The 26,828-nt window shown below is 41.9% G+C and overlaps 1 protein-coding gene and 1 pseudogene across 1 annotated transcript; one reads left to right on the forward strand and one right to left on the reverse strand.

Moving 5' to 3' along the window:
• The first annotated feature begins 433 nt into the window (after positions 1-433).
• On the forward strand, positions 434-18,448 carry LOC110159131 (amine sulfotransferase-like; annotated as a pseudogene).
• Positions 18,373-26,681, reverse strand: rwdd1 (RWD domain containing 1). The gene is made up of 7 exons (XM_020923688.2): positions 26,517-26,681; positions 23,768-23,833; positions 23,188-23,318; positions 21,583-21,726; positions 21,034-21,166; positions 19,719-19,781; positions 18,373-18,662 (listed from the first exon to the last, which is right to left on the reverse strand). The coding sequence occupies exons 1-7, from the start codon at positions 26,587-26,589 to the stop codon at positions 18,553-18,555; spliced, it is 720 nt and encodes a 239-aa protein (XP_020779347.1). The 5' UTR covers positions 26,590-26,681; the 3' UTR covers positions 18,373-18,552.
• Positions 26,682-26,828: the final 147 nt, after the last annotated feature.

Below are 26,828 nucleotides of genomic sequence, written 5' to 3' on the forward strand. Positions count from 1 at the left end.
GACTAAACCAGGACTGAACTAGGACTAAACCAGGACTAAACCAGAGCTGAAACAGAACTCACTGCCGGGACGGGCTCGGAGATGACCGCAGGAGAAAGGACCGGCTCAGCTCCACACCTGACGGAGGCAAGAGCGGCAATTGCCTGATCGCGCTTTGCAGACACCTTACTCTGGGTTTTCTCTCTTAAGTCCAAGATTAGTCCTGGTTTAGACCTGACCCACCCGTGTAATTACTACCCGCCCGTAATACGCAGTACACGTTCATATACTGTTAAAAAATATGTAGTGGGAACATATAAGATGGTCCTGAGATCAATTCACTAGGCCTGCATGCCTGCACGAAGTCAATATAATGCTTATACAACTCGCTATCTTTTAGTTGGGGATTGTGCCAAGGACACTGTGTTTACGAAAGACAGGGCACCCTGCCCCATTGCCAGTCTCAAAAGACTGGACATGGGACAGGAATGCGCCTCCATGTATGTGTGCGCGGTGGAGACTGGCCCTCTCTGCACGCACAGGTGCATGAAGAGAATATATAGAGGCGGAGGGAAAGCACCCACTTTAGAGTCTGCTGCGGGTTGCGTACGAACGCCCAGCCGGGTTTAAGCCACTCTGCCGTGGGTTGTTGGCTCTCCAGCCCAGTGTCAACGGTGAGTTTCATTTTCTTATGTGCCAGTTAGTATGATGATTGATGCTTAAACCCATTGATTGATTGATATGATTGTAACAATGTTGAGCGGGGAGTAAACGGACACATTTATTCTAGCCTCATTGTGTGTGTAGCAATGTTAAGCGGGGAGTAAACGGACACATTTGTTCTAGCTTCATTGTAACAATTATTGAGCGGGGAATAAACAGGCACAGTTATTCTAGCTTGTTGTAACAATGTTAAGCGGGGAATAGACAGACACGTTTACTCTAGCTTCATTGTGTGCTGGCATTGATTGATGTGAAATAGTGATTGCCTGGTTGTGACTACTTCCCACGAACCTTTTAAGATATTTCACAAAACAAAATAAAAATAAAAAATTGCACTAAAAAAATCCGCGAAACAACAAGACCGCGAAAGGTGAAGCTCGATATAGCGAGGGACGACTGTACTTTTTTTATTTAACCAATCGCTGCTATTTGGCTGAAAATAAAACTGCTAATATCTTAAGAACCATAATCGTACAAATGAAACTTTCTGCAGCACTAAACAGCACAAACAAAGTACAAATCATTGACACCATTTTGGGCCGTTTTAGAGCATTTTTAAGTTTCCTGGGGGCTGGCTGACCCCAATTTGACCTATAAAAGAATTGCTAATATCTAGAAAACTACAAAAGCGCAAATGAAACTTTTTGCAGCTCAAATGGAGTAGAAACTGAGGGAGTCAGAAGAGAGAAGCAAGAGAGGTGTGGAGAAATGGAGATTTGGGGAAGGAAAGTAGGTGGAAATAGAGAGAAGAGAGGATGGGAAAGAGGATAGAGAGAAGAATAGAGAGAGCTTAGATTAAATTTTTGTCACTGTCAGATAAAAACTGTTTTTTTGTTTTGTTTTGGTTTTGTTTGTTTGTTTGTTTTTGTTTAACAGATATGAGGTGGAGTAAAAAGAGAGACAGAGGAAAAGAGACGAGAAAGAGGAGGGATGACATAAAAGAGAGAGAGAGAGAGAGAGAGGGAGGTGAAAGCAGGTCTATGTGTATGGGCATTGACCACTGTAAACTGTTTCTACAATACCACTGATCTTTCAACAGTGCAACAGTGCCCTCAAGTGGAGAGAAGATGACATTGCATGATTCAAGGGACTAATTTTTAAGATTTTAAAAGGTCCTATATTACACAGAATAGACTCTTGTGAAACTTAAGGCATGTTAGAAGTGTGTTACCTTATATAAAACACACTTTACTTTTTATCATTTAACCAATCGCTGCTATTTGGTCGTGACATATGTAATGCGCCGCTAAAGGGGCTAACTGGTATATTAAGCTTTTCCCAAATCCCGTAGAAAGACGGGCAATAACGTCTTTCCCCTTGATAAAATTCACCAAACATTCTCTTTGCTACGGCTTTAAATCCTCGATCTTGGGAATCGTCGCCAACACAGAATGTATAGCTCTTTGCTGATTGGCTGGTGCCTAAACTCACACTTCCGGTGTTTTTGCGAACTGTTTAGTGTATTCCGATTACTGACCTAGCCTCTGGAGAGAAATGAAATTGAGCGGAGGCACTAGGTGGCGCCAGCCTGGCTATAACTTTTGCCCATTTCTTTATATTGCGGTTGTGATGTACATCTTGGGGGCAAAGCTCGAACAAATGAAACTTTTTGCAGCACAAAACAGCACAAGCGAAGCACAAACATTGACACCATTTTAGAGCATTTTTAAACTTCCTGGGGGCTGGCTGACCCCAGTTTGGCCTATAAAAGAATTGTTAATATCTTAAAAACTAAACCAGTACAAATGAAACTTTTTCAGCACAAACGGAGCAGAAACGGTTGACATAGTTTTTGTGTAGGTTTGCATTTGATGGGGGCCAACTTCACACAGATTGTGCAAACAAAGATCCACGAAGGAGGAGGAGGGGGAGGGACGTGGTTAAAGGTGCGCGCCAGCCAGCGGTCCCTGCAGGACTCTGGAGGCACACGCGCAGGTAAGAGCGCTGCTTTCTTTATCTATTGACTTATCTGGACATTTACTGCCATTTACTATTTCAAATGGGATTCATTGTGTTGTTCATGTGTTAGTACAGTTTTACAACAGTTAATGCAACTTTTTCTGACTCAGAAATCAGAGAACAAGTTTATTTGCTGATTATACACTGGCTTAAGAGGGTTAATTAACATAATTATGTAAGGTTAATATAGCCTAGCCACACTGACTGTAAATAATTCAGCTGTCATTGATTTTGATTGTAAATGTTTCTACATTTTATTCTGTTTATCTGCAATTATCTAGCAGATGTACAGAACGTCTCTCTCCTAGAAAAAACTTTCATAGGCTATAATGTTCCTAAACTAACTAATGTTCCAAAACTAACTAAACTAACCTCCTAAGAAGTGAAGACGTTTCAACAAGGCAAAAACAATAAATGTAGCTTCAAAGTTTGGTAATTCCAGGCCTGAAATTATTCAAATTGTTCTTGTGAAGTTGTGTGGAGTTTAAAAACACCTCTATCAGCACTTAATGACATCACAATGTCGAACAGCAATTTTTACTTGAAGAAAATTTAGATTTGTTGGGTTTATTCTGTGTTTTCCAGGTGGATTCAAGTGACGTACACAGAGAAACACCTTCTGAAACAAAGTTGGTCAGCTGATTTTTGGAGACATGGTAGAAGAGATGAAAAACCTAAACCTCGGGAACGAAGAGAAGCTGTTGCCTGATTCCACTTGTAATGTACAGCTCCATTACATACTGTACCACCTGCTCAAAATGTCATTTAAAGAGACAGTATTTCACTTTTTGGCCAAAACAGACTAAAATAAAAGCATGTTTTTTTCCATTATGGTTGTGTTTATAGCAATAGCAGTAAAAAACATGCATCACTTACAGTGAGTGGGCTTGCATCTCCACAAACCTCTCTCTTATTTAGCTCCTGCTGCTTGTCTTGATAGAAATACTTTTCCTTTAACTATAATATTCCACATTAGGGCATATTTATCTCCATGGTGAAGTATGGTTTTCACTTTCTAATCCCATGGAATCATACAGGTGATGTCCTACCTCCACAAAGGGACATACTGTACCTTGACTCTCAAACTATTAAATCCATAAATATGACTCCTTATATTACGGGGCTCACAGTCACCGTCAACCTTTATTTCGTCAAAAACGCATCCAAAAATTGTCAATGTACCATAGAAATATTACAAATAGAAATATACTAGTTGTCTGCCTACTAAAATAATTGTTAGTTGCAGCTTTATATCTGTGTATTGATAACCCTATTGTAAAGTCAAATGAACCACAGAGCCATGTTGTCCTAAATGTTCTTCTCCTCTTTAGTTTGGGACAAGTGTCTGGCTCTACAGAACTCCCACGGCTTTCAGGTGGTCGAGGGCTTTCATCTGCCTCATGAACTAGAGCAGATCAGGGACCTGGAGATCAGAGACTCAGATGTGTTTGTCGTCACATACCCCAAATCAGGTAAGACGATAAAAAAAAAAAAACTTTAAATGTTTGTAAACAAATATTTAAATATTCAACATTGTGAGATGGAAGCTCAGGTGGGCAAAGGTAGAAAATAAAAAGCTTCCTGGTGACGTAGGTTTGTGAGCAGAGCCTTAGACAACGTGACGCCGTATCATACAATAACTGAGAAGGGGCTTTAATTGAGAGACTGCAAAATCACTCGAGCATGCACGGATGATACAGAAAACCATTTCAGACTTGTTTTTGATGAGGGAACAATGTTATAAAATGGTAGAATGCTAAAAAAAAAAGTTTATCTAGCATAATACCCCATCTTGAACAATGTTATCATCACCGGAGTCCAGGTCTGCAGTCTCGTGTCCTGCTGGAACCATTCAAGGTCAGACATGTTTAATGTGGAGTTCTCTGACTCATGTGTTCTGCTGCTTATGTGAAACCAATGGATTTGAGGAAGAAGTCATCACACATCAAAGTAGAGCCCAAATCAGGACACTTAACAAACAGAATTTTAATTTTAAAGGTGCACCATGGCACTTTTCTGCTAGAAGTATCTTGCTTGTGTAAATATTCACCCGATTTGTCTTTAAAGCTGATCTGTTATACTAAATCAGCTTTTTAGAGCTTTTAACCATGTTCTAGTTGTTTCTCCCTCATTTACCCTCTGAAGTTGTATTTACAGTGAGTGCATATACATGCACATCAGTATCCCAGTTATTAGCCATATCCTGGTTATGCAGTATTCAGGATACTGCGTTTACATGCGCACCTAGAAACCAGGATACTCATATCCCTGTTTACATGATCAAATGGAGTATACCAGTTTCTTAACTTAATTTAACAAATAAACTAAATTTAATGTAATAAAACAGGGAAAATACAAACGACCATGAGCTTACAAACGACCATGAGCTCCTTTAGCAGAGGAAGCTCCGCAGGTTCCTAACCAGTGATAAGGAGCTATGATCCACTGCGCAGATTAAAATCTTCTGCATAAATAAACTCAAGTTTACAACATATAAACCATAACCACTATAGAGCCACAACAGCCCGTTTGATCATATAATTCAGCTTTGCGCATATTTGTTTACTTTTTACAGAAACAAATCCTAAAACCACATGGCTCATTTGCATAAACTGTTAGCACTGAACAAAACAGTTTCTTGTGTTCACCTTCTGTCAGACTAAAGGACACGACTCAGTGGAATATGTGTGTTTTTCTGTGACAGAGGGACGTTGATGATGGTGAGTCTGTTCTGTACGTATATCGTAGGATATGGTTCATTGTCTTATAAATTCCCAAATTAGCGATCTTCAAAAAAAGTACATCCAAAGGGCTGCAGCGGCGGCGCGCGCTCTCGTGCGGCACACCTCAATAAACGTACTAAGGCAGAGTACATGGATGAATCTCACCGGGTAGAGCTGGGTCCTGACTACCTGATCCTCAGCACCTTTTACGTGGTCCAGATCAGTTCAGTTCAGGTAATAATCCGTTTTACGTCTCTTTAGGTCCCGAACAAGCGCCAGCGGCACAGCGGTGAATTGGGGTGGCGTGCGCGCGCTCACACGTGTGTCCCTATATACAATTAAGCAGGCGCACGTCAGCTGATCGAATAAACAATAACAAAACATAGCGGCCACAACACACTTTAGAAATCAAGAAAATTATACTTAATCAGTTTATGTAACCTGGGCTACAAGCGTGGGAAGTCAATTAATTGGTTTCTTTAAGATCAGTATTGTGTTTTAAAGGTGCACTGTGTTTGTAATGTTTTTATCTTTGTTTTTTTTGTTTGTTTGTTTTTTATGTTTTTGGTTGGGGGTCCTGCTTGTTTCCATGGATATATCATATACAAGCTGTAATACCTGCATAATAATGAATGCCAAAGACATACAGTCATTTTGTTCACTCTTGGCTGAACTATATCTTGAATGAATATAAATTATTTGTCTTATATTTCATCAGTCACCTGTCCTACGCTTGCACTGTGTTTGAGAAGCACAACCTGATCCACCGCTCACAACCAGTCCCAACAACGTCAACAAGACAAACTCATCTACAATAACAGGCTACAGTCACAACATGAACACATGGCATCAGCGCCGGTCCAACAGCGCACACGTCCGAACACCAGAGCAGCTCCATCTCACCCACGAGCTCATTTACACACTATTTAACTGCAAGGCTCCATCTTCAGATTTGTCCAAAACTAACTAAAACAACCATTCTACCTTCTCCAGAGGACTGAAGCAGAGTGTATCCTCTATCTGCTGTCTTGTTGGCTCTGTCTCCAGAAGTGTACTGCTAGAGCAGCCAGCGGCAAACCCCGGACCCCAGTGTCTCCATATAGCCAAATACAAAATAACAACGTAATTCATTTACCTAGGTCAAGTTAGGGAGTGCCCCTCCTTGAACCGTCACCTTATCGTGGTGGAGGGGTTTGAGTGCCCGAATGATCCCGGGAGCTATGTTGTCGGGGGCTTCATGCCCCTGGTAGGGTCACCCAAGGCAAACAGGTCCGGGGGGACGGGTCAGACGAAGAACGGTTCAGAAGCCCATATGATGAGTGTACCAGCAAGGCCAGTTACGTCGCCCGGATTGGCGTCACCGGGGCCTCACCCTGGAGCCAGGCCTGGGGTGGGTGCTCGCCAGCGAGCGCCTGGTGGCCGAGCCTCCCCCCACGGGGCTCGGCCGGGCTCAGCCCGAAGGAGCGACGTGGGGCCGTCCTCACGTGGGCCCACCACCCGCAGGAGGATCCATATGGGGCCGGTGCAGAGAGATCTGGGCAGCAGTCGACGGCGGGGGCCTCGGCGACCAGATCTCCGGACATGGAGACTAGCTCTGGGGACATGGAATGTCACCTCGCTGGGGGGGAAGGAGCCTGAGCTTGTGCGGGAGGTTGAGCGTTACCGACTAGATATGGTCGGCCTCACCTCCACGCACAGTTTGGAACTCTGGAACCCAACTCCTTGAGAGGGGCTGGACTCTCCATTTCTCTGGCGTTGGCCGCGGGGAGCGGCGGCGGGCTGGTGTGGGCCTGCTCATTGCCCCACAGCTCAGTCGCTGTGTGTTGGAGTTCACCCCGGTGAACGAGAGGGTCGCGTCCCTGCGCCTTCGAGTCGGGGACAGGTCTCTCACTGTGGTGTCGGCCTACGGGCCGAACAGCAGTGCAGAGTACCCGGCCTTCTTGGAGTCCTTGGGAGGGGTACTAGACAGTGCACTGACCGGGGACTCCATTGTTCTCCTGGGGGACTTCAACGCCCACGTGGGCAGCGACAGTGACACTTGGAGAGGGGTGATTGGGAGGAACGGCCTCCCCGATCTGAACCCGAGTGGTGTTTTGTTATTGGACTTCTGTGCTAGTCACAGTTTGTCCATAACAAACACCATGTTCGAGCACAAGGGTGTCCATAAGTGCACGTGGCACCAGGACACCCTAGGCCGGAGGTCGATGATCGACTTTGTCGTCGTGTCATCTGATCTCCGGCCGCGTGTGTTGGACACTCGGGTGAAGAGAGGGGCTGAGCTGTCAACTGATCACCACCTGGTTGTGAGTTGGGTTCGCTGGCGGAGGAGGAAGCCGGAAAGACCTGGCAGGCCCAAGCATGTAGTGAGAGTCTGTTGGGAATGTCTGGCGGAGCCCTCTGTCAGAGGGACCTTCAACTCGCACCTCCGGGAGGACTTCTCCCGGATTCCGGGGGAGGACGGAGATATGGAGTCCGAGTGGGCTTCATTCTCGGCCTCTATTGTCAATGCAGCTGCTCGGAGCTGTGGGCGTAAGGTCTGTGGTGCCTGTCGCGGCGGCAATCCCCGAACCCGGTGGTGGACACCGGAAGTAAGGGATGCTGTCAAGCTGAAGAAGGAGTCCTATCGGGCCTTGCTGGCTCGGGGGACTCCTGAGGCAGCTGACGGGTACCGGCGGGCCAAGCGTGCTGCAGCCCGTGTGGTCGCGGAGGCAAAAACTCGGAGCTGGGAGGAGTTCGGGGAGGCCATGGAGAAGGACTATAGGACGGCCTCAAAGAGATTCTGGCAAACCGTCCGGCGCCTCAGGAGGGGAAAGCAGTTCTTCACCAACACTGTTTACAGTGCGGGGGGAGAGCTGTTGACCTCGACTGGGGACGTTGTCCGGCGGTGGAAGGAATACTTTGAGGATCTCCTCAATCCCACCGTCACGTCCTCCGAGGAGGAGGCCGAGGCTGGGGACTCGGAGGCGGACTCATCCATCACCCTGGCCGAAGTCACTGAGGTGGTTGGCAAGCTCCTTGGTGGCAAGGCTCCGGGGTTGGATGAGATCCGTCCTGAGTACCTGAAGTCTCTGGATGTTGTGGGGCTTGTCTTGCAGCTTGGGACAGTACCTCTGGACTGGCAAACCGGGGTGGTGGTCCCTCTGTATAAGAAGGGGGACCGGAGGGTGTGTTCCAACTATAGGGGGATCACACTCCTCAGCCTTCCCGGTAAGGTCTATGCCAGGGTACTGGAGAGGAGAATCCGGCCGATAGTCGAACCTCGGATTCAGGAAGAGCAGTGTGGTTTTCGTCCTGGCCGTGGAACACTGGACCAGCTCTACACCCTCCATCGGGTGCTCGAGGGTTCATGGGAGTTTGCCCAACCAGTCCACATGTGCTTTGTGGATCTGGAGAAGGCATTTGACCGTGTCCCTCGTGGTGTCCTGTGGGGGGTGCTCTGGGAGTATGGGGTCCGGGGCCCTTTGCTAAGGGCTGTCCGGTCCCTGTATGACCGGAGCAGGAGCTGTGTTCATTGCCGGCAGTAAGTCAGACCTGTTCTCGGTGCATGTTGGACTCCGCCAGGGCTGCCCTTTGTCACCGGTTCTGTTCATTGTATTTATGGACAGAATTTCTAGGCACAGTCAGGGGCCGGAGGGGGTCCGGTTTGGGGACCACAGGATTTCATGTCTGCTGTTTGCGGACGATGTTGTTCTGTTGGCTTCATCGAGCCAGGACCTGCAGTGTGCACTGGGGCGGTTTGCAGCCGAGTGTGAAGCGGCTGGGATGAAGATCAGCTCTTCCAAGTCCGAGGCCATGGTTCTCGACCGGAAAAAGGGGGCTTGCCCTCTCCGGGTGGGTGGGGAGTCTTTGCCTCAAGTGGAGGAGTTCAAGTATCTCGGGGTCTTGTTCACGAGTGAGGGAAGGACGGAACGTGAGATTGACAGGCGGATCGGTGCAGCTTCGGCAGTGATGCGGTCGCTGTATCGGACCGTTGTGGTGAAGAGGGCGCTGAGTCGAAAGGCGAAGCTCTCGATTTACCGGTCAGTCTTCGTTCCTACTCTCACCTATGGTCATGAGCTCTGGGTAGTGACCGAAAGGACGAGATCGTGGATACAAGCGCTCGAAATGAGTTTCCTCCGCAGGGTGGCTGGGCGCTCCCTTAGAGATAGGGTGAGGAGCTCAGTCACACGGGAGGAGCTCGGAGTAGAGCCGCTGCTCCTCCACGTCGAGAGGAGCCAGTTGAGGTGGCTCGGGCATCTGTTCCGGATGCCTCCTGGGCGCCTCCCTCGGGAGGTGTTCCGGGCATGTCCCGCCGGGAGGAGGCCCCGGGGAAGACCCAGGACACGCTGGAGGGACTATGTCTCTCGGCTGGCCTGGGAACGCCTCGGGGTCCCCCCGGAGGAGCTGGAGGACGTGTCTGGGGTGAAGGAAGTCTGGGAGTCCCTGCTTAGGCTGCTCCCCCCGCGACCCGGCCCCGGATAAGCGGACGAAAATGGATGGATGGAAGTTAGGGAGTGCCCCCTCTATTCACCAGCCGCTACTGATAACCGATGGTTTTATAGCTCAAAAAAAAAATACAAAATACAAAAATAGGCATTCTGACTGTGAGGGGTCGCCTCTCCACAGATCTGACCTCTAACTTTGCCTGGTTTAATCTCCATGAAGACAGGTGTAATAGCAGACTGTGAAACATTCCAGACAAAGCAATAACATCCCCATGAAGACAAACATTTGACGGATCCTCCACTAGAAAAGTTACACAATGCACCTTTAAAATATAACATCATGATCCAACAGTGTCACTGATTCTAACTATATTATATTATATTGTGCAACACAAGCACAATATGTCTTCTTTAACCTGTCCAACTCACTGCCCACAGTGTGATTTGACAGCAGAAATCACAGAGTTACTTTTAAGAATTTTTTGATGAATTCCATTTTGTGTGTGTTCTGTGGTGCGTTCAGGGACCTTCTGGATGCAGCAGATCATCTTTTTGCTACAGTCCAAAGGCGAAATTGAGGCCGTCGCTAAGTATCCACTTGGTAAACTGGTCAACTGGATGGAGTTCAAGGGAGTGGTCCCGAGGTTTATCAAAGAAAAATCTCCACGCTTCTGTACGACCCACCTGCCTTTCAGCATGATGCCCACCGCTCTCAGACAAAAGAAGGGGAAGGTCAGTAGCACACGCCTGTGAGCATTATCCCACCACTATAACCCCCCCTCCCCACCCAAAAAATATTTGACCCAAGGTTAATGAAACAAGTCCTGATTGGTTAAAGTCACAAAAGAAATAATGCACCAGATTTAAATTGAGTACTATGAACACGGGTCAAGGAGGGGACTGGAGAGGGGAGTGCTTTACTAATAGTATTATCATCATGGCTGAGGGCCCTGCAATCCCACAAGGTATGGAGGCTTCCTCTCAAACCAGCAACGGGTCAGTAGGAGGACCAAGTGGTTTGAAGTTAGGAGTGCAACCAACAAAGAGCACATAGCACAAGAGCATAACAAACACATTTTTGATCTTATGGTAAATCCACAGGAAGTGGAAATTTGTGGAGGAGATTTTAATATTAGATTGAATCCTAAACTAGATGTCAAGTAGTGTCAAATGTATCTGTTCAAGAAAACACACTTACTAAAAAAGTCAATTCATTGATGAAAGAACTGGGAATTATTGACGTCTGGAGAGAATTGCATCTTAATAGCAGGAACTGTACACATTATTCTTGCCCACACAGTGTCTATTCAAGAATATCCTAAATTAAAACAAAACCTAAAAGAAGACATTAAAGAATTTCTTTCATTAAATAACATGGGAGAGGTCACACAAATGATGGTATGGGATCCTCTAAAAGCTGTAATCATCATTATCACGCAACATTGTATGGATCCCCTGAGACCTCACTATATTCACTGAATTTATTTGTGTAATGGGTGAAATGCCTGGTGAATGCTCCCAGGTTAGGTTAGGTTTTGTGTGTGCGTGTGTGTGTTCATTTTATGTTTTTATTTCATTTTTATGCTGTAATGTTGTGTATTTCAGGTGATCTATGTGGCCAGAAATCCCAAAGACATCTTCGTGTCCTACTACCATTTCTACAAAATGATCAAATTAAACAAACCGTCCAGGACTTCTGATGAATTATTTGACATGTTCATAAATGGAAAAGGTACTAAATACAATTTTATGAGTTTAGATTGTGAAATGTGCCACTATCCACATTACTTACAGGACAGGAGGGACTAGGTAGACTAGACTCTTGAATCCACAAAAGCTCACCTTTACTGTTGCTAATAGCTTCTACTAAATTTTGATCCAGAGGATCCAGGTTTTCTCTGGATATTCTGTAAAACCTCTCCCAGTCCTTCTCAGCAGCTCAGACCGAACTCTGACAGAGCCATGCAATGAGATTAATTTATTCCATTTATTTTTTTTCTACATAAGCAGCCATATTAGTTTAGATGCAAAGGTTCAGGCTGAATATCTACGAGAAGGCTCATTCGCAAAGGCTGATTTTCACTTCACTTAAAATGTGAAAAACAGAACTAGTTCACTGGAAACTGTTTGCAGTGGTCCAAAGTAGAGGTCTGCGCTGGACAGAATTTTCAGTCCCACTCCCACCCCCTCCCACAAAGAATTGTAATTTTCAGTCCCACTCCTGCCTGCATCTGCAATATTTTGTCTTGCTCCCGCCCACAAGTCCCGCAGGATGGGAACGTTCACTTTCTTAATTTCTATCAAACACAGAAGCGGAAAGGAATTGGGAGGAGGCACAGTGGTCCGATGCTGTGGTTAAGTCCTGCTTAAATCCTGTTTTAGTTCTGGTTTAGTGGCGTAGCCTGCGTGATGTACAGGAGGAAAGACTGTCGTGGCGTAAGGAACGGGAGGACGTTCCACGTAGCATACGAGAGGGGGGACGGTTTGTTGCTTAAAATGTTTTTTTATTAATGACAAATAAAATATCCAGCACAAATTATGCATGATATGCATACACTCATCATTTGTATACTTTACTTTACTCTCATATTTAGCTTGTGGGACTGCAGTTTATCATCCTAACCGCCTGCTCCCACCTTGTGCAGTCCCGCTCCGCCCACAACGAGCTTTCAAAGTGTGTAGCGCAGCGCACAACATAACACACCACTCACACACCCAGCCCCAATCAGCAAAACTACAATAAGAGGCTACGGTCACAACACAAACATACTGTACGGCATCAGTGCCGCTCCTACAGCACACGGCTGAACATCAAAGCAGCTCAGTCGCACCCACAAGCTCATTTATGCACTAATTACCTGTGAGGCTCCGTCCTCAGATTTACCCAAAACTAACGAAAACAAGCCTCTTACCTTCTCCAGGGGACTGAAGCAAAGTGTATCCTCTATCCACTGTCTTGGTTCTGTCTCCAAAAGTGTGTTGTCCAATATGAAAAGATCAACATGCAAATGCAGGAGCTGGTTGTAAAACTAGTCTTGATCCCACTTAAATCTGAAAGTTACGGTCAGTTCATATCAGCACTGAGGCACCAGGTAGACTGAAGCCCTCTGTGCTATGCCCAGGTGAAACTTTTACACCCAGAAACGAGCTGGCAGTGGTGGATAGAGCAGTGAGTGAGTGACCCCAGGTCCCGGCGGCAGCAGCGGGTGCTGCGGTCCCAGCTTGTCTGAAGGGCCATTCACACCAAGGCATCAAAGCGTCCAGTTTCTATGTAAAGTCTATGTGGACGCGCAACTAGAGCGTCCTGCGTTTTTGCGGCGCGTTTTCAGCGTCAGCGCGGCGCGAATCTGGCGTCGACGCGGCGCGAACCTCGCGTCGACGCGGCGTGTCTTGAGCGTTTTGGCGTCAGCGGTCTAGATGCGCGTCTGAGGCGTCAGCATCAAGAAGTTGAAAATGCTGAACTTTTCGCGTCAGACGTGCCACGTCAACCAATCAGGGAAGAGTATCCAGTGATGCAGCGACGTTATTATCAGGAAGCAAGACCAGAGAAACAGAGCGAGAGCCACAAACATGAGCAGAGAATAAATATATACGCCACAATCACCGAGTCGATCGCGAGGACTACACCAGACCTGGACCAGGACTAAACCAGGACCGGACCAGGACTAAACAAGGACAAGACCGAGACTAGACCATGATTAGACCGGGACTAGACCGGTATTAGACCAGGACTAGACCAGGACTAGACCGGGACTGATCCAGTGTCATTAGTGGAGTATAAATATATATACGCCCCAGTCGTCGACCCGATCTCCTCCGCTGATGTTTTATGTCATAAAAACACTAAAGTCTCTATCAGTCTGGTCTGACATTGTTTCGGGAAAAGAGCGGGACCGAACTCTTGTTTCCAGGGCAACGGGCGCGTCAAGTATTTTTGTCCCGTTCGTCCACGGCGTCAAAGACGCGCGTCGGGGGCGTCTAAACTCAAATGCAAAGGCGTCCATATAGAGGCGTCAAGGCGTTTTTTGACACTTTAGTGTGACCGGCCCTTGAGTTTGTGTCACCGCGTTGTGTCTCTCCTCACACTCTCCTGTGTGGAGGTTTAGACGAAAGTAGCCGCCATTAGCCAGTGTGTGAATCAACACAAGAGCCGTAGGATATTACTGCAGCCGGATGCGCTCATTTCAGCTTAATGTCTCTTTTCTCGCCACCGAGGAGCTTGCAACCACCTCAGTGACTTCAACCAGGATGATGGACGAGTCCACCTCCGAGTCCCCAGCCTCTGAAGTGACGATGGGATTGAGGAAATCCTCAAAGTATTCCTTCCACCATCTGACAATATCCCCAGTCAAGGTCAACAGCTCTTCCCTCCTCACTGTAAACAGTGCTGGTTAAGCAATGCTTCCGCCTCCTGAGGCGTTTTTTCATTGAGGCCGACTGATATTCCTCCTCCATGGCCAAAAGCTAGTGGCATGTTTCCGTTTTTAGCTGGTAGCCGCAGCGCTCGGCCGCTCTCACATGCCGGAGAGACACTCGTCTCCTCCTTTATTATATTATAAAAGCGTGTAACCTTGTGCACAACAATATAGTGCCAAACACATGTAGTGGTGATTATCGCTCTCTTACTGAATGAAACACTGCGAACGTCCGATGGGAGAGGAGTGAAAGAAGAGAGAAACGTGCTCATGCGTCAGGTGTAAGTGCAGACTGAGTGGAGGGTCTGTACTCTACTTGGTCGTGCATATTTTCCCAAAAAATCCTGCAGGCGCCTCAGTTCACACCAATGAGTTGAGCGGGTTTCACAACTTTCAGAGACCAGAAGGTGTTTTGTTCCATCGGTAATGCTAACAACAACTACTACCATGCTAACAGTACACGTTTTTCCCCCAGGACTGCATTTACAATATATCTAGACACATTTTGTTCAAATACATGCATAAAAACAATTGTGTACGGGTCCTATATATAAGAAAACAACTTGAGTTTAAGCTGTCAGTTTGTAATGTGACTGTTGTGCGTCTGTTGCAGTGACGGCAGGAAGTTGGTTTAATCACATTAAGACTTGGTATTCTCACAAAGATGAACTGAACATGCTGTTCATCACTTATGAAGAAATGATCATGGTAAGAAAATCTACCATTTTAAACATGAAATTTTATTTGAGAAAACACATGAAATGTGGCTCATTATACTATACTGTACTGTACTGTTCTAAACTTTACAGCACAAATGAGACATTGCACATTTGACTGAAATGTAGTTAATATTATTATATTTAAAGGTCCAATATTATGGAAAAAAATGTGACTCTTGTGAGCTCAAAGTCATGTGAGAATGTTTTTACCTCATCAAAAACATACCCAGAGTTGTGTTTTGTTTCATGCACACATTTGAGTAACTCTTTATTATTATTCTGTCTACATCTCTAAAGCTCAAAATGCTCTGTTCCACCTTGTGATGTCATGAAGTGGTTGTTTACAGGTTAACTAGTTGAAGGTGTGTGGAGTTTAAAATCACAGTCGAGCACTTCCTGTATTACCACATGACATCAAAAGGTGGAACAAGGAAACTTTTCTGTGTTTGGGAAGAACTCAGCCTAAATATGTAGGGTTGTTAAACACGTGTGAATGAAACAAAACACAACTCTGGGTATATTTTTTATGAGAAAACATCATTGTAACACAGATCAGAAAATAGCTCAATATGGACCCTTTAAAGAGCGGGTAACACTGAAAAGAAGATTTTTCTTATAACATTGTTCAAAAACTTGTCTCAAGAGGTTTCAGGTGTCATTCGTGCATGTTTCAGTAACTTTGCAACCTCTTAATACCTCATAGAAGTAAATACCCTCTCTTTAAGACTTTAGTACATTTTACTTGCCTAGTTTTTCCTACTTTGACAATTTTGGTGAAGGTTATAATTTTACTTCCTGATTGGATACAGGCAACAGATATGACGCACGGAGAGGTAATTCCATAAATGTTACCTCACAAAAATGTGCTCTTTGTGCATTAAGTGTCCCTTAATTTTGGATGGAGTTTTGTGTATTGATGACACAGATACTGGTTTAGAGCCCAGAGCTTCTTGGTGCAAAACAAAATCTTCACAAGCAGCCTCTTCACTGGTGTTGTTTAATTGTATTACCTGATTTTTACTGTCCTAAATTGTGAAAAACAGAACTTGTTCAACAGTTTACAGTGAAGCTGTTTTTCACTTACTTTAAGTGTTCTGAGTATTTTTCACCACTATTAGTGTATGAGCACTTTTCACAAATTTCAGAGATCAGAGCGAAGACCTAGTTGTTTAATTTTATTTGTGGTAAAAGTATCTTTTGTTGTTTTAGGACCTCAGATCTGCAGTGAAGAAGACTGCAGACTTCCTGGAGATAGAACTGACCGAGGATGAGCTGCAGAACGTGGTGAAGCACAGCACCTTTGAAAACATGAAGCAGAATCCAAATGCCCCGTATAAAAGAATTCCTGCTCAAGGACAATAACGAGGGCACCTACATGAGGAAAGGTACAACCTCTTCAATCATGAATGAATAACTGTAATCTGAGGGTTTAACAGCAAATCCCACCATAGAATTCTGACCTGGCTTCATCTCATTTTAAAGGTCCGTGGCTTTTGGCCATGTTATAATGTTGTTCCCCCCTTAAAAACACACCTGAAGTTGTGTTTTGGTTCTTTCACACATGTTTGAGTGATCCTGCATTATTAGACAGTCTATATCTTCACAACATCCACCCTGTGATGTCATGTAGTGGTGTTCAAGTTGTGGAGCTGAAACCATCCCAGTGATTCTAGTGAAGTTGTACGGAGTATGGGCCTAGGTCCTTTAAAGTGCCTATGAGCGGTTAGACTCATTTACTCATTTCACTAAACACACTTAAGATCTTTATATATTAACCTCAAAATCTTACATTTTTCTCCCACTTTGGCAATTTTTAGATGGAAAAAAAAAATCCTGGTTGAAAATCATGACATCACTTTCATAACTTATCAAGCAAGGGCAGGTATGCAGGCGGGTAGTGATTACACACGGGCTGGTCAGGACTGGGCCAGGACTAATCCAGGACTACACCAGGTCTAAACCTGGACTAGTCTTGAACATGAGAGAGAGAACCCTGACTCCGCAGTGAGTCCTGTTTTAGTCCTAGTTCAGTCCTGGTGTAGTCATCCTGTTTCAGTCCTGGAATTAGTCCTGGTTTAGTCTTGGCAGCGCAAAAGTTTGATATAATCTCGGGTTAACGGGCGGGTGCGGTCCTGTACTACGTGGGTGTGGGTCTCCAAAAATGGACCCGTGCAGGACTCTGCGCTGTAGGCTCCATTACGGAATAAATGACTCTTTGGTTTGTTACATAAAGAAGGAGGAAAATAACAAAAGGACGACAGCAGCAATAAGTTTTAAGAAGGATGCAAAAAGGGTTGTAACTGTCCTGTGTGAGAAAAGTGTATAAAGTGTGTGATGAGGGGTTTTACAAACTTAAAACAGATATAATAATTGTAAAATATAAAGGTGACTTATTATTTTTATAACGTAACTCCCACGACAAACAAGGGATCACTGTATTTTAGAACTGTTTATGTGAAATTATGGGAAGAAGAACCAACTCTTCATTCCCTGGTGATGTGATGCTAACTGTAGGCTCTGCTCTGTCTGAAGTTCTGTTCCTCACTTGAATGTTGTGACGACATGTGAACACAACATATTTAAACACAATATATCACTTCTGTCATTCTTTTAGGAACTACTGGCGACTGGAAGAACCACTTCACTGTTTCCCAGAACGAAAGGTTTGACCAAGTCTTCGAACGAGAGATGAAGGATTTCCCTGTGTCATTTATCTGGGACATCAGAGACAACTCGTAATCTACAACCTTTTGTCCAGTCAAAACCAGAGCATCATGGGAAAAAACTACACAGACTTGCAAATTAAAACTGTACACAATATCACAGATCAGTATAACTTTCTATGCAGTGTGAAGCGCACTTAGGTGTTTATGAATCTTACTGATGATAAGTTTTGGGACGTCATGCAGCAAATTTGCTTGTTTTTATAATAGATTTTAAGGTAAAGTTTAAGTGTACTTTTCCTAATCTTCTGCATTTGACCCATCCTTCAGTGTCACTGGGTTAAACCTGTCAGGACCAAGAAGTCACTGTGTTACTAAAATAAACTAAACTCTGCACCATTGGCCTTTAAAATGTTCTGTTGTCATCTGAAACCGAGTGATACATGAGCAAACATTTATTGCAAGAAGAATATTTCAGAATTCTAAATTTGGATGACACTCTGGTACTCTTGATTGGAGTGCCCACTGATGTAAAATGTAAAACAGTATTTCCATTTGTGTGGTTCTAGTTCTGTAATTGCATTCGTTTCTGAAAGTAAATGATCTAATTAATAGCAGACTTTTGTTTTTGATTGAAGGCACAAAATTACTCGTTAACTGCTCAGTGAATTTCTGTGCTGTAGTATCTTTCACTTTCACATTTGTTACTTTGGCGCCATCTCCTGGTCATATTATGTCATTAACAAATAGAGCAAGCACACCACATGTTACAGTATTTGTTAAATTTAATTGCTCAGCCATCTTGATACAAATAAAAATGTAATAAATGTGATTATGCTGTTGCGTACGTTGTTAGGCAGGTATTTCCATTTGCTGCAGAGTCTTTAGAAAATAAATGAGTTTTTGCATTGGACTGGTTTGAAGAGGGAGCTCTGGTTTTAAGTCCTTCAGTCTTCGTCGCTTCCCATCTCCAAGGGGTCAAAGTCTGGATCATCTTCCAAATCCAAGTCCTCCATATCCTGGAACAAAGACTCGTCCACTTCCACGTTGTTCCCAGCTACAAAAAAAGTCAGAAATGTATTCAGTTTGATGTAAAGGAACGGTTTAGCTGTAAAAAAAAAAAAAAAAACGTGGGGGATCGTCAGGATAGCAGTGTCAAACAAAGTAAAGCTGAAGGCTGCCAAGTCTACAGTCATATTTTCTTCTTCTGGAGTCCTGCAGTTGTGTAAGAGGTCCAAATTGAATTTCCTTCAGGCTCAATATTTAAGTATTAATGATCAATACTTCTTTTAAGAGCTCAGTTACACAATATTAGAGAAAAAACTGAACTCAGCAATCAGGGTTCCCACTCTTTTTCACTTTTTCATGACCTAAAAGTAAATTTTCCATGACTTTACGGCACCTACATGTGCAGAATAGAGCATAAATCTGAAATGTTAACCCTTTCCACTCACTTTATGGTTTGAGATTTTAGTTTTTTATTCATTTATTGTTGTCTCTTTTAAACAGAAGGCATATATGTTCAGAAATAATCATAACAGCCTCATGAGAACTTAACAGAACGGTGTAGTTGTGTGAAAGAGATACTAAAATTCCATGACTTTTCCAGGCCTAGAAAATGACATTTTCAATTTCCTTGACTTTTCCAGGATTTCCATGACCGTGGAAACCTTGAACAATTAATGGTATGGAGGTGTGAAAGAACATTCTGGCAGTAATACAGCGGCCGGGGTTTAGATCAGTCTTTTCTCAGCATTGAAACTGAGAGACTCGTGTGAAGCTCTTTCATTTTTCTGATTGGATAATACTGACAGCCAAAACACCAAATTATAACAAACGATTTGGCCATTATGTTCAATGTTTTTGTAACTAAGAACTGAACAATTGTAATTCTGATTCAAACAGCTATATAAAAAAAGAAAGGAATATGTTTATCGAATTTTAAATGAAAATCTTACTTAAAGTCCCTCTAATGTTTTGTTTTTGTTTGTTTGTTTTTTGTTTTGTTCTTTCTTTTCTTTTTTTTATCTGACAGTTCAATTTAGTCCACTTAAGTGTGTCTGCATAGAGATGTTGGTGCAGATTTTACACTGACAAATAACAAAAGTCTTACCATCTTCAAGAAACTGAATGTCAGACGTGTCGAGGTTGTGGTCTCGCTCAAACAGCTGCTTTCCTACAGAGAGAACAAGCCACAATTTACATTTTATTTGAAAAGATTTTGCAAAGTTCATATTTAAAATTTTTGAACTCCTAGTCCGATTCCGATTATATAGCTAGTTAGTATTCGCCAAAACCCAATATCAGCCATTACCAGAGTATGGACGAAACACAGACTTTATTTTCCTGAAAACAATGTTGTAAATGTTGTAAAATTTATTTTCATTTTAATTAATAACCTGCAGCAGTTTATAACTTGTGCAATAGTGTTTAGAAATGTTGGGTTTGATCTGCAGTGGCTTGTGGGATGCCTCACAGCTCCTTACCGCTGGTGAGGAACATGGATCTATTAAAATAAGGAACCTCCCGAGCTTCATCTGCTGAAGGAGCTCATGGTTCTGGTTATCGTTTACAGCATTTTTTTTTTTAAATGCCACAGAGGCACTTTGTTCCTATAAGAACTGCCTCTTTGCACTTCAGTAAAAAAAGGACCTTGTGGAATTTGTCGGATTTGTTTTTGTAGTAATTTTTGGGGGGTTATGTTTCCTGTACAGATATGAAGGTATAACAAAATATATCCAGATATATTTTTTGCTCCATATCGCCCAGCCCTACTATAGACTATACTTTAAAATCAAACTAGTGCCAGGTTAGGGTCACGCATGTTTAATCTGATTAGTGTTTATAATAAATCTTTGTCTATGATTTCCTTTAATGACAAAAACTCCAAAAGCGGAATTGGTGCAAACTGACCACTGCCAACATGGCGTCCCTGTCAGATTTAGTCACATGGGTGCAGGAGCTGTTTGTAGCTTTTATTTATCTCACAAGTAAAGACAGAACTACTCCGTACTACAAAGCATCAAATATTCTGAGACTTTCTGGGCGACTACGACCAGTAAACAGTCTTATTAGATCAATTTATGTGTCCAACCAGGATATCAGCTGAACCGATCACTGGAAGCCGATAACCGATTCACTTTTCATGGATCAGCACCAGTATTCCCTCGTGCATCTCCAGTCAAAATGCAGACTGACAGACGGAAGTGCGCTTTAGCATGCTAGTTGTTGTTCGCTTTACCATCACAAAACTCTGCTGTGTTGTCTGAGAGTTGTGACAAGCACTTATAAACTCAGCACAGTGAATAATCAGGATAAGGAAAGTTAGAAAAAAAACTGTTTAAAATGAACAAGTTCAGTTTTTCATGTTTTAAGACAGTAAAAATGTTGTACAGCACCTTCAAATTTGTAAAGATGAGTTAATTTACCTGTGAGTTTGTTTTTCCCCGCCTGCTCCTCCTCTTTCTGCCTCTTCTTCCTGATTTCTGTCATCTCCAGCTCAAACTTGGCTTTCCAGGCCAAAAAGTTTTCTATTGTGACCACTGTGCCTTGGAAGGCTTTCTGACAATTAAACAGAAAACAAGTCATAAGTCAAAACACATTTGAAGCAGAGCTAAAACAATAATGAAAATATACTGAAATACTATACTACTATACTATACCATACCATACTATAATAAAAAGCAGTTACAGTATCTATTCGAAATGTTCCCAAATGCATGTGATTAATAATAGTAATAATACATGTAATTAAAAAAAAAAAAAAAAAAGATCAGTAAAACAAATTGAAATATAGCCATTTTTATTGAAGAAAAAAAAAACTGCTTGTCTTAACATCTCAGTAGAGACAAGAAAGTTTCAGACCTTCCACCGCTAAAGTGACATAGTGCATCTTTAAAGACCTGTATTACACAATTTCTGATCTATGTTAGATTATTGTGAGGTTAAAACTCCTCCTGTCTCCTCTCTGCACAAACCTTCTCTGCTTCCTCTGCCTCCTTCTCTTTCCGTAGTTTCTCTTCTTCTCGTCTGGTTTTTATGGCGTCCACAATTTCATTAAGTTTCTCCTGAACGGCTGTGACCAAAGTGAAAATCATCACCATGCCCAAGTTTTCCTCAGCCTGTTTAGAGCAAACACATGAAATATTCAAAACAAATGACAAAAGCTGAGGAACAAGCAGATCAGTGTGGTCAATGCGAAATGATAACAGTGTTACAAATTTAACTTTTTTTTTTTTTTTTTTGCATAAATATATTTAATTTGAAATATATGTGAACTACACTGTTCAAAACAGTAGAGCTTAGAATTAAATAATGGGCAATAATAGGCAGACTTTTTAACCACAAGTATTCATATTAGATACTATCAGAGCTGCACAGTGTTGAAATATTTTGCAAAATGTGATAAGGTTGTTAATCATTTCAGTTACATTAAAACAACAAAGTGCATGCTTTACTTTACTAGTGAAACTCAAATTATTATTACTATTAAACCAGGACAAACTCCTGGTTTACGTAATATTTTTGGACAATTATTAATAAAATCAGATTTATTTAACATGCATTTTTGTCAGATGACGTGGTGTTATAATGAGTATCGTATTTTTCAGACTATAAGTCGCATTTTTTTTCATGGTTTGATTGTTTCCTGCGACTTATACTCCAGTACAACTTACAACTACGTATATTAAAATTTTCACACTGACACCGGTGAGAGGCTCTAGTCTTGTGTGTCAGTATCTGCTGCTCCTGTTCCTCCTGTACCACTGTCACTTGGCGCCCTACTGCGCATGTCTCCTGCAGAAAAAGCCTCTGTCCTGCTGCAAGTGGTGAAATACTCAGCCAAAAACAGTAATCGAGCAGCAGAAAGAAAGTTTGGATTGAGCGAGAAACTTGTGACTGACTGGTGGAAAGCGGGCACGGAGATCACAGCTTCACAGCAACCAGGAGGATGCACCATGAAACTTTCCTGAAGTCACTGGATGGATGAACAAAGCCTGAACTTCAGTGACACCGAAACCATCCTGTCGGGATTCAGAAAGACCTGAATAATTCTAACTGGAACTGATGCTGAGTCTGACGACAGCTACACAGAAAAGGAAGCGGCGCTCTGTTTACCTCTGGAGGTCACGCACAAATGACACAGAGGATGAAGAATTCAGTGGATTTGGTGATTTGGAGTGAGATGGAGAGATTGGTAAAATTATGTTCAGTTGTTATGCTGTAGTTATCTGAATAGTTGTTAATATGTTACGTTAACATATTGACGCCTATTCAGTCTGTTGTTCTCTGTTCTGTTTTTATTACTAGAACTTGCCTTTCAAGATGAAATGTCGATTCCTGGTCCCTGATTTTATAAAATACAATACAATACTTATAGTTCAGCACGACTTATATATGTTTTTTTTCTTCTTCATTACAACTTTTTTGGTTGGTGCGACTTATATTCCAGAGCGACTTATAGTCCGAAAAATACAGTATGTTGCAATATTGATTGTCTCATTCAGCATTGTGATCTCGATACGTTTGCGATATATTGTACAGCCCTGATTTCATTGATCATTTTGTGCAGAGGGACCCACCTGTTGCTGCAATAGTGCGAGTATCTCCTCTACATCTCCGTCTTCTAAGTTTTCCTGTGACTGAATCTCCCAAAGCGGGGGCTCGTCTGGATAATTCTCCACATATGTGAACTTAAGCAAGGTTTCGACCGCTGTAAACAAACAATTGTCACTCACTCTGTACACGAACAACACTGGGCTGCTATTACTAACTGATCATAAAAGGCAGAGCTATGTTATCACCACAGTATTTTTATTTCCATATAACACAAATGTAATGTTTTATCTCTAAAGTCTATATTTACGTTAATTTGCAAAGTGAACCGCAACTTGTCTGTGCAAACCCTCAGTCGTCCAGGTAGGTTTCACAGCAGAAATTTACTTCTGTCAAACTTTTGTCCAGTTGACAGAATTAAATATTTCTTTAGCTACACATCTTTTCTTCAGTTTGTGGACCTTGCCATGAATTGTAAAATTGATATTAGCGATTATCACACATCCACAAAATCGTGAAAAATACTGAATATTGGTATCAGCTGAAAAAAATCATATCGAACCATTCGTGATTTTTTCAGAAACATTTAAAAGATGTAATACTCACTTTCTCCATTCTCTCCAGCATCTGACGTGACTGTGATGGTGAAGCTTGTGGGGTTGTCTGAAAGGACTAAAAAACACAAAACAGGGAGCTTGATTTAGTGAATTAAAAAACTCCAATGACAATAAATGCAATGCAATTAACACTAAACGCAGAAAAAGTAGGGATTTCCACTGATATTTGGCACTGATATTTTTATTGCCCACGTATCCCAATTTGTCCTCTGTGCATCAGATTTGTATTTTTGACTAAATAAGTGAAAACATTAAATTCACAAGTGAGTTTATGTCCCATATAAATACATTTTTTATCATTATTTTTACATAAGCAATAAGTTAATTCGCAAACTTCACTAAAATTTAACATAAAGCTCGATCTGTACTAATTCAGAAGCTTAATATCGCGATCTTCAATTATAGATTAACGGCCACAACGGCAAGATAAATATTAAAAATAACAATAATAATCCATATCGTATCCTTAAGAAAAAGTGAATGATTTTGAAATATATCAAATCCAATCCACTTTATTTACATAGCGCATTTCACAAACAAACAATTTCTAAAGTGCTTCACAAATACATAATAATAACAGCAATAATAAAATGATAAAATAAACACTCAGATTTAATCATACTAGTCTTAAAATAATAAAACCAGTAAAATAAAATAAGAGCAAAATCATAGAATGCAAAAAATAAATAAAACCAATAAAATACATTAAAAATAAATGAAATAAAATAAATAAAAAGACCCAGAGGACCACACACAGCCAGAGAATAAAAATGGGTCTTAAGATGAGATATCTCACACATTTCTTTTAAAATCCCTTTTCAAAACATGTCTGGTATGAAAGTCTGCTTATATTGATAATAGCTTAATTAAATGTAATTTCTGAAAAGTTATTCTGATTACTTGATACATGTTTATATAGCTGATATACATAAGAAATTGTGTCTAGTGTCTAGTTTAACACGCCCTTCCACTATGGGTGTAAACGTTTATGGCAATTTATCTGGCAGGGCATCTAGATAGGAAGACTTGTTTTTATTTTGGACTGATGAAACACTTTGCAACTGCATTTCAGTGACAAGTACTAGAAAGTCAACTGCAAATCCATTTTTTTTCTGAGATAATCTGACATCTTATTTAAAGAACAATAATAGTTGATGATACGGTACGCTGTATGCATAGGGTGAAAGAAGTGTGCACAAATATCAAAATATCAATATATTGTGTCGTTTAATGTGATGATACAGTATTGGTATCGTGGGCTGCTGTAACGATATATCGCCAAGAGTATTTTTTGGTGTATTTTACTCAGTTATTTTGTTACAGCGCTGCAGTTTTGTTGCTTGTTTAGAGGAAGGAAACTTGTTTATGGGACACATTTGATATTTTCACAGTTTTGATGATTAAAATGTTTATGTTTCATTTTAATTTTGCACAAGAAGTGGTTTAACACAGACTTTTAGTATCAGAGTCATTATTTTTTATTGAACCGTATCGAATCGATTTGAAATATATCGTATCGAATCGAAAGCTCACTATATCGTATCGGTAAATTCTGAATGATACCCAGCCCTAATGGGTGACCAGAATTTCAAAATAAAAAACTCGGACAACGCTGTTTTTTTGGTGGTTGGTAATAATAAAATTGTGAAACGAAAGTGTAACTAAGGAAAACTGTTATGCAGAGACCATTCATGACTAACATATGAGTCAGTATGGTCACATTTTCTTTGTGTTTTGGTAATTTTTAAGCGGATTTTCTCTATTTTACCTAAACAAATTACAATTTATGCCTCTCTTTACTGTAGGCAGGGATCAGATTGGTTAAAAATAGGGACACTTGGGACATTTCTTGTATAAAACTAGGAAAAATGTGTGGTTTTGTATAAATCTGCTAGGAGAGTGTGTCAGTATAGTCACATTTTCTTTGTGTTTTAGTCATTTTTAAGGAGTTTTTCTGCATTTTACCTAAACAAATTACAATTTATGCCTCATTTTACTGTTGGCAGGTATCAGACTGGTTAAAAATAGGGACATTTCTTGTATAAAACGGAAAAAAAAATGTGGTTTTGTATAAATCTGCTGGGAGAGTGTGTCAGTATAGTCACATTTTCTTTGTGTTTTAGTCATTTTTAAGCAGATTTTCTGTATTTTATCTAAACAAATTACATTGTATGCCTCTCTTTACTATTGACAGGGATCAAATTGGTCAAAAATAGAGACATTTTTTGTATAAAACTGGGACAAATCAGTGGTTTTGGATAAATCTGACGGAACAGTGTGTCGGTATAGTCAAATTTTCTTTGCGTTTTGGTCATTTTTAAGCAAATTTTCACTATTTTACTTAAACAAATTACAATTTATAGCCCTCTTTACTATTGGCAGGGATCAAATTGGCCAAAAATAGGGACATTTCTTGTATAAAACTGTGACAAATCAGTGGTTTTGGATAAATCTGCTGGGGCAGGAGACACAGGGCTCAAAACTGGGACTGTACCGGGTAAATGGAGATGTCTGGTCACCTTATATGTGCAATAATTGTACAACCAAGAAGACAAAGTCAAGTTATAGAAATGTATGAATCAGTATGCACTATTAGGTTTAACAATACAGAATTAAAACAGTTTAGCTCGAACATGCTTTCCTTCACTTTCTGAGCTGCTTCTGCTATGAAACGTCACTGTTAGCTCGCCGATGCTAACCGTGCTAGCTCAGGGGGGTTTTCTGCTTAAATCTCGCACCTGTAAAAGAGTCCGGGTAGATAGACTCAATGGCCTCCAGCTCGTTCCTCTGCTCCTCGGCGTAGTCCGTCATTTTTTTAAGGTTTTTCGGGTTATCTGGGACGGAGATCCACCATCACGCCGCTACACTCATGTCAGTACAGTACGAGGCTGCGTGCTATTCGAGTCGACTACTTTGGTCTGGCTCGGTTTCTGAGTGGTTTTGCTTTTATTACTAAGACTCAGACAATATTGGAGCTGTTATTTATATATATATATTTTTTTTATTAATTAATTGATATAAACCGTTTACCTAATTTTTATGCATTAAAT

Source organism: Boleophthalmus pectinirostris, unplaced genomic scaffold (assembly GCF_026225935.1).
Source record: "Boleophthalmus pectinirostris isolate CB_2022bp ecotype Guang Dong unplaced genomic scaffold, ASM2622593v1 HiC_scaffold_6, whole genome shotgun sequence".
In the NCBI taxonomy this organism is placed as follows: Eukaryota; Metazoa; Chordata; class Actinopteri; order Gobiiformes; family Gobiidae; genus Boleophthalmus; species Boleophthalmus pectinirostris.

What these genes read in the sequence shown, in the direction of transcription:
- rwdd1 (XM_020923688.2), bottom strand. Translation starts at nt 26,589, where the DNA reads ATGACGGACTACGCCGAGGAGCAGAGGAACGAGCTGGAGGCCATTGAG. An exon ending in TGCTGGAGAGAATGGAGAAA is followed by an intron (nt 23,319 to 23,767) that starts GTGAGTATTACA and finishes GTTTGTTTACAG; the next exon opens with CGGTCGAAACCTTGCTTAAG. An exon ending in CATTCAGTTTCTTGAAGATG is followed by an intron (nt 18,663 to 19,718) that starts GTAAGACTTTTG and finishes CTTTTTTTGTAG; the next exon opens with CTGGGAACAACGTGGAAGTG.